This window comes from Calidris pugnax, unplaced genomic scaffold (genome assembly GCF_001431845.1).
Source record: "Calidris pugnax isolate Ruff unplaced genomic scaffold, ASM143184v1 scaffold8, whole genome shotgun sequence".
NCBI classification, from domain to species: Eukaryota; Metazoa; Chordata; class Aves; order Charadriiformes; family Scolopacidae; genus Calidris; species Calidris pugnax.
Window position 1 is genome coordinate 4,436,911 of NW_015090830.1, and position 13,979 is coordinate 4,450,889.

At 35.5% G+C, this 13,979-nt stretch overlaps 1 protein-coding gene across 1 annotated transcript in view; it reads right to left on the reverse strand.

Annotated features, from left to right (window-relative positions):
• Positions 1–13,979, reverse strand: part of DNAH5 (dynein, axonemal, heavy chain 5) — a 119,161-nt gene that overhangs the window by 51,396 nt on the left and 53,786 nt on the right. The window contains exons 37-45 of the mRNA XM_014940732.1: positions 13,596–13,783; positions 12,777–12,971; positions 11,392–11,526; positions 10,478–10,585; positions 8,834–8,987; positions 7,206–7,352; positions 5,167–5,408; positions 1,058–1,234; positions 364–568 (exon numbers count right to left, since the gene is read on the reverse strand). Coding sequence (XP_014796218.1) covers positions 364–568; positions 1,058–1,234; positions 5,167–5,408; positions 7,206–7,352; positions 8,834–8,987; positions 10,478–10,585; positions 11,392–11,526; positions 12,777–12,971; positions 13,596–13,783 — 1,551 coding nt within the window. The remainder of the gene's footprint in view (positions 1–363; positions 569–1,057; positions 1,235–5,166; positions 5,409–7,205; positions 7,353–8,833; positions 8,988–10,477; positions 10,586–11,391; positions 11,527–12,776; positions 12,972–13,595; positions 13,784–13,979) is intronic.

The window sequence follows — 13,979 nt, forward strand, 5'->3', positions numbered from 1 at the left end:
TCTTGACTTCAGGAAGTTCAGGATTTTGACCCTCATCAGCAATGTCTCATATTGACCTGGAAACACTTTTGGGATAGACCAACAAGAGCAAAACAGCAAACCAAAATGCCACAAGTCCATGTTTCTGCTGCAGTGAAGGTCAGCAATGTGAGCTGTGCCCTGAGAGGCCAAAATTCCTTCTGAAGCTCTGACACCCCTGCCATGATTTTAAACAAACTGCATCCTCCTCTGCCGCAGCTTTATATTGTAAGAAGCACAAAAGAAGGCAAGCTACAAAAAACTTCTGAATAAATTCTCTAAAAGAAGCAAAATTTTACATTTACTTTTAAGTTTTACCCCATACCACACAGCTGGGTTACTAACCATCAGTTGCCACATAATAATCAAACATGGTATCTTCACTGCCTTCTGGGATAGAGGGAAGATCAAGTTTTATTGTTGCATGGTTTCGAAGCCAGTGCTCCATTCTGCATCTGTCTTCCAATTCTAGTAATGCTCCTACACTCCACATAAGAGAGAAGATGTACAGCCTTTCCAAGTATTTTGGAGTCAATTCTCCTCCTTGCTCCTGAAGGATTGAGTTAGGTTTGCATTTTTAATAGCCTGAAAAATCTACTTGGTAATTATCAGTAACATCAGGTCAAAAGCCTTCAGTCATGTTCAGTTTTACTGAAATCTTTGTCAATGAACAGATTGAATCAATATCAAGTAGACCCCAAAATATAGAGAAGCACCATGTAAATACCACTTTTAATCACCCATTACAGCATTTGATCTGTTTACATTCTAGTTTATAATCTGGTAACAATCCATCCAAAAAAACTGAAGGAAAACTGTTGTCTGATGCACACTACATGTCAGTGCTTAATATCAAATCCAAATGTGAAAGAGGGCACATCCTAGCTATTATTTTCTAAAGAAAAAGAAAGTATTCCTTACTAACCTGCATATTCATTTATAGTCCAAGTCATCAAAGAATCTCCTCTCTACATAATAACCTCATGACTTTAAATTATCTCCATTAGATTAAGCAAATATAAAAAAAAAATAACACTACCTTAGGTGGGATAAGGCCCTGCAGCATATTAATGCTCTGCATAATCACAAAGGCTTCCAGCATCTCAGTCTTGCATTGCAGAGACTGAATGCTGAAGTAATATAAGTCTGGGAATGATGAAGCATACAGCTGATGCAGAATTTCAGCTTCTTGGAAGGAACGTGTTTTCAAAAATCCCTGTTAGAAAGCATGGTGAGAAAATAAATTTAGTTCCCAATACAAGACTCAGTAAATTCAACTCTAGTGATTCAAAAGGTCTGGTGAGCATGGAAAGTTGGTTTCTTTGGGGAGGGGGCTCAGATTCCTTGTTATTGGACAGGGTTAGGTTAGCAGAGAGTCAAACTTTACCCAAGTATGCATAACTCCTACTGGAGGTTAAACATGAATACTGAAGAAAACAGAGTTTTCAACAGTGCAAAAATCATTCCTTTCAAATATTGTTAAATCAAAAAGGCTGTTTAAGATAGACAACAACTCTGCATAGAAAGAATATCATATGTACTGAACACAAGTTTGATTTATACCACACAATATTAGTTTCTAGCAGTGATACAGGTTACCCCAGAAATATCTGGCAGTTGCAGAAAAAAAGCTTAGGATTTTGAGAGGGAAAACGTATGCTGGAGTGCATAGTGTTTTTATTGTGCATCTCAGTATCTGTAATGCTGGATAAACAAAACCTAATTAAAACTACCAATTTCTCAAGATCATAGAACAGGATTTTCTCTTTGATACCTTTAGCTCAAAGCAGTAACCTGCTTCTTTGAATTACCCAGAAGCTTTCTCTCATCTGTGTGGCAGAATGCTTCTCATTTACATCTCATGATTTTATTTCCTACATAAAATACACTAATTAGCAAAAACACTTGCAGAATCTTCCCCAAAATTCAAACTAAAATTTGGCACAAATTGAAATCAAATAAATTTCATTTAAACATAAGACAAAACTATGTTGTTGTTGTTGCTGTGAGGGTGGTCAATCACTGGCATAGGCTTTTTGGTGAGTTTCTGGACTCTCCATCTCAAAACTCAACAGGGGGCAAACCTCAACAACCTACCATAGTTGACTCTGCTTTGAATTAGGTGTGTTCAACTCATGATCTCCAGAGGCCCCTTCCAACCTCAACTATTTTGTGCTTCTGTGATTCTTTTCTACATTTCTACCTTCATAATCTTTTGAAATGCTATCTTCTGCTGCCCAAAGTAAATAAGATCTGGGACTGATTACAAATAGGTAGATATATGAAAATGCTTTCTAGAAACAGGTAGGTGGAAAACAATGTGTTAAAGATTAAGTGGCAGAACTACTTACAACAGTTACTATCCGTAACTTCACCAGTTGTTCAGAAAATACTAGGGGTAAGTAGAAAAGTTGCTAGGATGTTTTTGCTTTGGAGGAAGTTGATACGCAATAGAGCAAATACCTTTGATTACTTTGCAAAAGCTGCTTAAGAAGCATGTTAGACGAGAACAGCAATATGAAAAATTTGAGATCTGTTTCACTGAATTTTGAAATTGCTTATGTCATGATAGTGCATCCCAACAGGCTGCTATACTTTGTTGTTTATAAAATGTAAGGATGGAAAATCTAAATATATACAAGAACTTCCTGAGCTATTTTTATTTGCTTTTAATTATTTTTCAAAGATCTGAAATATTAACAAATACTATGTTTCCTATAGCAACAGAGAATTAGGAACTAAAGAAAAAAAACACCATTTAATTCTATTACAAAACTAAGGAAATCCTCTAGTGGATAATGCAAGATTAATATCTATCCTGATCTTTTGGAATATGTAGTATATTGCATTAAAAATAGGTTTAAAGAGAGATGTACTGAAAGAGCCATGAAGATATTTTATTTATTAAATAAACCCAAACCAAACGAAAAACAAATAAATGCTATTGGCTCAAAGGATAAATAACTATAGGTTGCAATTTCGTAGCCAATTTTGGGGGGGGCAAGAGGAGCAAGGGAGGTTGGAAGGGTTTTTTCATGGCTGAAATGAATGTAATTTGGTTTGTGTTATCCAAAAGCAGAAAAACAAAACAAAACAAAACACAACATGTTTTTATTTTCCTTTTGACTGTTGCTACCACTGAAATAAATTAAAAGCATAAGGTCACTGATTAAGTGAAACTACTTTCATGCAACACTTAGTTCAACACAACTGAATTTATTCTGCATATCACTTTAAAGGAAGGAGGTAAATCATGACTGATAAAGCAAAATTAAATGCTTTTCTTCGGTTTTGCTGTCTTTGCAGCTGAATCTATAGCTTAAAGTGAAACATTCAAGAAGTTGTTGCCTGAAAATTAACCAATGCAAGGAGACAGAGCTATGAGAATCTAACATCAGTGGGCACTATGCAGTGCTGTAAGTACAGAAAGGAACAACACAAGCACAATCACATGGGAGCCACTGTCCTAGATGCATAATTTACATTTACACTTTTCCAAATATCCATATTAGTTTAAAAAAAAGTAAAGCCTTGCAGTAATATACATAAGGCACTTGTATTGACTGCTTGTATTTGCATTGAGGAAATTTCAGTAACAGCCAATTTTTAGGAAACTTATTAAATACCTCTTTTTTTTCCTCCTCCTAAGAATGCAAACATTTTGGACTTGGCAAAGAAATCTCTAAAATGAATTAGTGATGATTCTCGAGTGTTGCAAAGTAGCTGTGATTGAACAGCCAGATCCATATTATATAATATCATTCTAAGAGAAAAAGCTCTCTCTCTACTAGAGAAATATGGTAGCAACCCTTAGTCCTTCACAAGCAGCAAATCTCCATGGGCAACAAGTCACACCTCAAGGGTGTCCCCATCACAGAAGGGAGTCTCTAATGACAGTCACACTCCTTTTCCTTTTAACTGGTTAAGGCTAAGCTGGGTTCTGGTGCCTCCCCTCGTGGAACTCGTCACTCAACTATTCTCAGGGCATTATAGCCCTATATATATCCATATAGTAATACTCGCTGTGATGACAGGAATCAGTGTCTTAGCCACAAGGAAGAAAGTTTTAATTTTTGATACTCATGAGAAAATCTGTGTTCTATCAAAGCAAAATATTGTCAACAAAATATACTCAAATAAGACTGACTAGACAAGAAAAAGAGGAAATAAATTAATATTTCTTTAAATTTTATTTTTTAAAAAGCTAGTCTTGAGGAACCTACTACACCAATAAACTTCTAAGTCAATATAGGGTTTCAGAGGAAATAAATTAAAAAAATCAGAACTTTTATATTTCATCTTTACTAAGATATTTGTTACATGAAAAAAACCATAATATGTTCAAGTCTCTACATGTATCATTCACTGATTAACATTAGCAGTATTCTGCTGTAACATTAGCAGCATTCAGTCAGGATAAGGATTTTTTTTTTCTGGTTTTTGAAGGTGAAAGATGACATATACAAAAAGATTCACTTTATAAATCACTTTGAAATTTGCATATGTTATATGTTGTTATTCCCTCCAAAACACAGCTATAATATGTTCTGTTTTTCTAAATGATTCATTCAGTGCCAGAGAGAGAGCAACCACTGCTTGGTTCTTCAGACACTTTGCTTCTAGAACTGTTACAGACAACTTAACCAGGTAAGAACATTAATTTACGAATTACATACTTTGATGCTGCATTGACTTTATTTCTGGTTCTAAATCCCAACTGCAATTAATTTTAAGGACTATCAAGAGAAATTATATTTTCTTGAGGATTTCTAGATTCCTGAATCCACTTGTTTTTCTTCTTCCTTGGTCTGAAGCTGTACTAGGAGCTGCAGGTTAGTTGGTATTTTGACAACCAAGTTGGTTTTCAATTCTATAAATTACCTTGAAATACAAATTTTTCCAAAGTGAAATATCTATGTTTTTAATAGTGGAATATGTTGACTATGTTCTTAAAAAAAAAATTACATTCACTCTTCTATAAACTACTGCAAACATTGCTATATTAAATACTGACCTATAAGTTTATACAGTGTAATGGCTATTTCATAGCAAAACTCACAAAATTAAGTCCTAAAGTAACAAGAGTGAACTGTTAAATAAGTAACCAGTAAAACCTTCAATACATAAACAATCACTTAGCTATTTTACCTCAAGGATAGGGCTCCAGTTGAGAATTGATGAGCTCATGAATACCATCCCATTCCTTGAAACTGTTGCTGGAGAAGCGTTATCAATATTATGAGGTTCAAAGACTATTTTGCAATTTGGTGCCATAGGTATCCGATCTCCATTTGCTAGTGTTAGAGTTCTGTTATCATCCAGGACAGAATTAAGATTCTCAATCCAAATAGCATCAACCGGACCATCAAGAACTATCCAGATGTGGTCACCTATAACCCAAAATAACATATAAAAATGCCTAAGTTCTAGTTTCTTTCAAGGACCAGTTTCTTCTCTCTGCAAACAAAATTTGAACTAATTCTGAGTTAACACACACAGCTAGAATCTCAGCTTTTAATACAATTACCATTTCCATCACCCAATTTCATTTAATTACTTCATCTTATCGCCTATTGATAATCATTACACACTGCTCAGTATACAAAGTGTCATCAGCATAAGTCATCAGTTTGAAATAATCTGAAACACTTTTATGGATCCAGTCTTCAATGTAATAATAAATTAGGTTTATTTCAACTTACATAAAACAATATAAAGATGACAGAAATCACATATCTATTTAAAACTACCATTCATTTGTTTCCAAAGAGTTTGTGTAAATGGATTAGATTAAATGAAAAGAATGCTTGAAAAAATCACTCTCAAATACCATGATCACTTCCATAGGTAAAAGAGGTCCATTAGGGGAAGACTCTATTGTTTTCCTGTCTGTAGACTTCATCTAGCTCCCTTTGAAGTTTTTTCAGCTCTTTCTATTTAGTAACAGAATGTATTCTAAAGCCTGTCTCTCTTTCCTAGGATGGTCTGGGTTTGTCCTGCTCACCTCACTTGGATACTAAGCAATAAGTCCTCGCTGGAAAGGTTATCTCCTTGGCTTCTGGCTTCCCATCCCTTCACTTTGGGAGTAGCCAGCCCTGCTGCACACTGCTAGATAGCCCTTTAGTCAGAGATAGTCCCACTCTCGTCTGCCTTCAGAGTAAGTCCTTACTATCTAGGCCTGGGTGGCTTGGTGCATTGCTAGGTATGAACAAAGAAGGTTCCAGATGAGAGACTTTGTCACCTCTGAGGCAAATAGTTTTATATTGAGGCTTTTCATAGCTACAGTGCAGGCATCTCAGGCATGAGATGGCCTAGAGTTCATGTCATAAAGGGACATTACAGAAGTGTTCCAAACAGTGAATCTGAGGAGGTCATACGAGTGTGCAAATTTATATTTCATGTTGAGGGGAAAAATGGAAAAATCAACAGTTAATGCTATGCTAAATTCTCAAGTCTGCTAAGTTTCTAGATTTAAAACAAAACCAACAAAATTAAATCAAAAACTATCTTCTATTTTAAAAGTATCTCTATATTTAAAGGCTAAGATTTTTTGTATGAAAATTGACAGTGCAAAAAATTATAGGATTTTCTCTTTTTTTCCTTCAGTCCTTAAGGCCTAATGAAAAGGTCACATACTAATACTCAGACAAAGCAAGGAAGAATCTATCTAGCATTAAACCATCAAGCCTCTCCTTTAGTTAACATAGCAGTCTAGAAATACATGCCAGCATTACTTATGCAGAAATTGGTTGGCTAAAGAGAATTATCTGGTGGCATTTGAGGTGGGCTATGGTACATGCAGGGCTAGCAGGTATGACAAAAAGGAGATTCACACCCTTCTAGTATGGCAGCTGGAGACCAGGTAGGAATCCTGACAGCACCAAATTTTTTTATCATGTACCACTGTTGGGGGAACTGACTTTTACCTTCCACTTTTCTTCCACACAAAGGCCTATCACTTGAAAGAGAGGGATCAGCAAATTCAGTGAAACAGTGTTTGCTACACTACACACTTAGAACATAAAGCCTTCAGAACACAAACTGTGTAGTAGTTCAGAATTTCTTGCAGCTATATTGCAATGCTTCCATTTTATTAAAAAAAAAAAAAAAGGTACAAAAAGGTACTTTGTACTTCAGATAGATTCTCTGCAGTTTGTTTTGGAGGGATTTTTTTTTTTTCATTATACCTTTCTTGGCTCTTAAAGTTTTTCTCCAAAGTGCTGAAAATATTCCATCTGTCCAATCATTTGTTGCCACATCTAGACGACCAAACATTTGCGGAGCAGTTATAGCTTTAGGATTCATTCTCATTTCACGATGTGGCTGTCCACAATCTATGAAAGGCAGATCACCAGTTAGTTTTGGTATTTCTTTTCAACAGTCAGAGTACTTTGACAAATTCAAAATCATTACACCGAAATGGATGGTTTAATATGCATTCACCATTATAAGAAGTTGCGTATATACTTGAAAAACTTATCTCTTGCTAAACATCAATATTCATTAATTGGAGCCATCAAAATTTAATGTAGAACAAAGTTCAGTTTAATATTTTGAATGCTTATCAAACCGTAGAACTTTTAAGTCTTTGCTTTGGATGCACTTTTTTAAAACTCAATGACTAAATACCAGATAGATGCTCCACGTGATTGATTGTTTTTTGTTTTTCAGCATTGTGCAGTTGCATACATCTTGGCATAGGCGAAGTATATGATATTAGCATGTCCCTGCAAAGTCTCTTAGGCAGCTAAATTCTATCTAGCCTTATCAAGATGTTGTAACTTTTATAGTTTCCTCATTAAAAACAGCTTAAAAACTCCTATGCCAGACATCTTTTGAAAAGCCAATATTAACATTTAATTAGAAGCCAGAAATAAGATGTTGAAAGAAAGAGCTAAGAAAACACCTTATCTTAAAATCTAAATTGCAATCAGAGTTCACTAACATAGAAGCCTGGAAAATAACATAGTTTAATATTTCATGCCTTTATGCCAGATCAGCTTGAAAAAAGCATTGTGATGGCTTTATCTTAGTAGCAGTTCACACATCAGTGCTACAGAAATATAGTAAAATAGTATAATGCAACTATCTGTTCTTTCTGGTTTTTTTTCCTAAATGGAACAGTCATTTACGCAGCTATGTAGAGCTTACAGTGCTTCTTAAGCACACAAGGATATTGCATGGGTGGGAGAAAGGCTGCATCGTGTTTTACAGAAACTATCCATTTCTGGAAAATTGTATAAGCACCCCTGTGAAATGGGTAACATAAGCTTACCTCAAAATAGATGTTCTCCCCACACTAGCTATAAGCTTTTACTTTAATAAGATGAAACAGAAGTTCTTACACTAATATTTTTGTTTAGAAATACAGAGGACAAAAACCACATACTCCTCAAGCATCCAGCCAATCAATACCCTTGAATAATTTGTCACTGCCTAAATCAGGAACTATCTCCTAGCAGCAATAAATGATAGAAGTAGTTATTTTATACTGTAGATGAAGACCATCTCTTGTGAATACCGTTCAAAAAGGACTAAATAATTATGACTAGGGGAAAGTTTCAGCATTACCTCAGCCAAACCCGAGAGATCTTTTAGTCACTTGTCTGAGCTGTCTACCCAGACAGTACTCCTCTTTCTCGATGTTTCTAGAATTAGAACTTCTAAGTACCATAATATGGAAAATAGGGTATGTACTATATAATATGACTTGGAACATCAGACATTTTGAAGCTTTTAAAAGACACCACCTCAATAATTAGTATTACAACAAATAAAGTGATTCTTCCAGTAACTTATACAAATACTCGTATACCTGTCATGGCTTTCATCAAAGTGTGGATGCAAACAGTTTTTCCTGCACCACTAGGTCCTAGTGTCATCAATCCGTGCCTTACTTTTTGGGTTTCAAAAAGTTGGATAACTTTCAGCTTCCAAGGAGGATGACAAACAAGTCCAGCTTCCTCCACCTACAGATAGTGACAGAAAACCAAACTGCTTCTATTTTAGTGCACAAGGTATTTTGATGCTTTAAAAAAAAGCAAAAAAAAAAAATCCATCTTCAGCAGAAGACTACACTCTTCATCAAGTTTTTTGTGTATCTAAAAAACTGCAAAAATAATGGATAGTTGGTATAAACATGTATTCAGAAAAATAAAAGAAGATAAACCATCTTTTTTTTTTTTTCAGCTCCTCTTGCAAAGTGAGCAAGTGACTGGGTGTTGGCATAGCTACCAGGTGGGGTCAGCCAGCCACAACATATAAACATAGAAAAGCACTTTAATACAAGTAACCACTACTTCTTTATTACAATGTTTCCCCAGCGACCACTGCCTCCCGTCTCTAATAGAAAATAGTCCTCTTGAACTTGATTCTGTCCTAACCTAGCTGTTTTCATTGTATTGAGCCATTACAGCTCAAAACACGGCAAAGAGCTCCATTCAATAAAACTATTCATTTCCAAGATAAACAAGATGGTCTACTATTTCTCGTTTATCCAGATTTTACATAAGATAACCACAGTGCCTAAAGCTCTTCAAGTTTCCAACACTGCTTCAATATGGGCTGACATTACACTCTACTTAGAAGCAAGCGATAATGGTTTGCTGTTAAAAGATTTGAGGCTTTCTATGTCTGGTTTCACAGACCATCAACAGTAGAGCTATGAAAACCGTGTTATTAAGACCTCTTTTTAATTTATTAGGAAATGACAATTTAAAGTATGAGATTCAGTTTACTTACAGTTTTTCCTAAAAAAAGCTTAATTTGTGAGTCCTGTTTTAAAGCCAACCGTATAAACTCCAGAAAGCAAAATATTTTTATAATCATTAGCTGATGATTCAACTCTTCTTTGTTAGGAAAGCCAGAAGTGGACCTCTTTACTTCTATCTAATCATATTAAATATAAGTAAATTAAAAATCATATGTTCAAATTCTTCAGAAATTTACTTTTGATTTTCAACTACATCATGCTGGGATTTTTTGAGGTTTTTTATTTCTGTTTAAATCAGATAATTATCTGAGGAATTATTGAAATTTTGCAGAAAAGTTTAATAGAGGTGATAATTTAAGCATACGTACTTCATCAACCTTCTATATAGCACAGATGTTCTTAATTTGGCCCTATTGAAATGTTCCAAATGTTCCAAAAGATTCTGATTGTTAGATATTATGCAAATATTAAATCCTGGGTCACATGAGGCAAGCACATATACATGCATTTTTCAAACTGGCCCCCACAGATGACTCACAAGCAAACCACAGGACACCACAATCTCAATTCAGTGACATCCTTAAGAAGGAGGTTAATAATAACATGCCAGCAGTAAAGATTTAGGAAAACTTACTCTAAATAGTAAAACATATTATTACCAGCTGGGTAGATTCAGCACCAAGAATTTTCTTAGATATTAAATCACGATAGTTACGCCGCAGCAGCACAGATCAAGAGAAACATTACCTGTCTGTCAATGGCAGCTTCTAGTTCAGGATAGCCTACTTTATCAAGCTTGATATCTGGAAACAGATCTTCAATTAGACTCAGGAATAAGGGTTCATCTTCATCAATCTAGTGAAAACCAGGGTGGAAAAATCCCACAGATTAAAATTTATTTCATTTATTCCATCATCTTAAAAAAAAAAGAAATCCCTAACTCCTGTAGCTCTAAAGCAATATGTGAAAATATAAATAATCATGTATGGTTTCCCCCAGGTACTAAACAATCTCAAAGGATGCAGCAGAAGGAGATGATGTGATGTTTCCAATAATCAAAAGTAATTGAAAATAAACCACTAACATCCAGACTGAATTTGTTAAAGTAGATTTTAAAAATAACACTTATACAAATAGTAAATTATTTGTCTAAGGTGTAAAAAAAAGACAATAAAGAGATGAAGTGTCACAGCAGCACAAGAGATTTGGTTGGCTATTTAAGACAGATGAGATGGTACTCATTACTACAAATAACAGATTATTTCAAAACTGATTAAATACTTTAGATCAAAGTTTCTAAAGAGGTAAATACATAGACTTTTCTTTGGTCACTTATTTCTATAGGTAGCAAGGGAAATATATAAAAAAACATTCTGAACAATTCAACATATCGTGGTTTAACTCAGGTAGGCAGCCAAGCACTACACAGCCACTTGCTCACTCCCTCCCCAGCCCCATAACAAGGTACTAAAAAGAAAATTAACACTATCCCAGACAAAAACAGTAATCAATACTATGCAGAGAATAGAACATATCCAAGTTAGCATCAGTGTAAAGGCTACATCCAAACTTCTAGTAATCACCTTAACAGATTCAAATTGTATTTCCAAAAAAACCCACATAGCCCTAAAGTGCAGTTTAATTAATTTACCAGAACTTACTAGTTTAGACAGGTTCATGTCTCTCAGCACACGCATGACAATTGTAGATTCAGTATCTGTGGGATTTGCTCTTTTTGCTGCTCCTAATGTTCGTAGCACTGATAAGATATTCCGCAAGCCAAAATCGTAATGCACCTAGAAGATATGCAAAGTTTGGGAAAATTTTCCCCAAGTCAACAGGGATAAAACAATTCTTACTTATCATTTAAGATATGAATATGTATGTGAAGTGGTACATGTGGTACAAATGCCTCTTAAAATCCAACAGTTAGTCTTTGGCTGCATGACTACAGGCAAATTCATTCACCAACTTTGCTACCACCTACTTAACTGTAAGGTGTAATAGAAAAAAGAAATGTAATCGTAAGTGTCGTGGTTTGGGCTGGCTTGGCCAATGACAAGTTGAAAGATGCTTTCCCCCACCTTTCACTCCAAGGAGAGGCAGAAGAGAAAGAGATTTATGAGTTTAGGAAAAAACTAAACTACTTTAATGAAATATTAATAATAAAATAAACCAAAAAAAAAGGAAAAAATAAACTAGATGCAATATATACAAAACCATATCAAGCTCCCAGGGAGGTATCACTGGCAGGCACTGGGAAAATTCCAGATTGGGCTCATTGGGAACTGGATTCCAGAACACTGTGATCAGGATCAAAGGCAGACAAACTGAAAGGGTCTTCTTCAGACATCAGTCAGCAAAGTAAGAGAGACATCAAAGAGCCAACCTGACCCCTTCCATCCATCAGCTTTTATAGTGAGCATAGCATGGGATGAAACACCCTATTGGTCATTTTGGGGCACCTTACCTGTCTCCCCCCTCCCCACAAGAGCAACCCCCTCCATGGGATAACCAACAGTCAGCTGACCCTGGTTGTCACAGCAACAAGTGTAAGGAGGAGCATCTCTCAATGAACAGAGAGCTGGCCCTGCTTCCCCAGGTCAGTAGATCTTTGAACCAAGATAGGGTTCCCAAGGACTTTTAAGAAATAAACTGGTAGCGTTATTTTGAATTCTCTGTGAACCTTGAAAATTGCCTTTGAGAACCATCTGAACAAGCACAGCACAAACCAAATGCCTCTCAACCCACTCGATAAGACAAACTAATACATAAGCTCTTTATTTGCCTGAATCATCACCATTCATTAAAGCTAAATCTGAATAATAAGGAGTGTTCTGAATGATACTCCCTTTCTTGTACAGATAACCTGTAGCAGGAGTTAAGCCTCCAGGATTGATGAGGGTTACACTATTAAACTGCAAGTGTCATTTAGCTTACTTAGTGAATGTGAACTTCTCCATTTTCTTCACATACATACTAATAATTTGTAACATGATAGATAGTTATTCCCTAAAACAAGTATTCCTCATCTGAAAATAATCACCTGCTTTGATAGTTGTTCTTCACACAGCTTGTACAGTGTAAAGAATTTCCTTGCCAATACAACATTAGCAATGAAACCACAACTAGCCAATTTGACACGAATTATGATTTGTCGATCAGGAACCATCATAGCCACCGAACGGAAGTTAATCTTCAAATTTTCAGGAAGTTCTTGCCGTCCAGCATATCCTGGATTCTGGACAGAAGAACAGGTTTTGAAGTTGACTGCACCTTGCACAAACAGAAGAATCAGCATAGGAATGTGTAATCTGTTTAGACAACAATTGCTTTTTTGACTTTAAATCACATGTAAAACTGAATTGCCATGTAGATTTACCACCATACCTCTACAGCATTTTAGCATCTCTTACATGCATGAGGTAGGAAAAATTTTCCAACTAAACACTTTGAAACTGTATTTGTATTATAGGTCCTGTTTTCATTGGCTACTTCTCCCCTAATGTCTACAGCCATTTGTACATTGGGAACAAATTTTGTACGTTATACATACGTTGGGAACAAATCCCAACTTTTATACGTTGGGAACCAGAATGTAGCATGCAGAAGTAACGTGACAGATAAAAATTTGCATTTACAATCCTGGCTGCATTTGCTAATTGCATGTCTTTGATGTCATTGAAAGAAGACCTTGTAAACTGCCTGTGTAGTAATGCTTGATGTTCTCAAACTATCTAAAGCTCTAAAAGTGAGTTCTAAAAGCTGAGTGACTTACGGGCTAGCAAGTACATTTAACATACCAAGTTAGAAGTTACTATTGTACAATCATCACTGGCATATTGGAAACTTACTGAACACCTACCATAGTAAGAAAGATGCCAAATTCTGGGTTCATTTCCACATTATCTCCATCAGTAAAAACAAAGCTTTTTTTATGTTCCTTCTTACATGTCAACACAATTGCAATTTGCTGTGCAGCTACTGATAGTACTGGTAAATCAATACGATTGAATTCATCAAAGCAACCCCAGGAGCCAGACTGAGCAAGACCTTCAAAGACAAAAGCAGCTAAGTATCTGACCATTATGTTGTTAACCCCATTTTGATGCAATTTTTAAGCCAAAAATCAGATTAATCTACTTCAGGGAAAAATAAACATATTTTTAAAGGCTGGGAAAGAGACAGGGAGAAGAATTTCATTCTTTTCCAAGCAAGAATGCACAAAGGTCCAAAAGTCCTCAAAGTT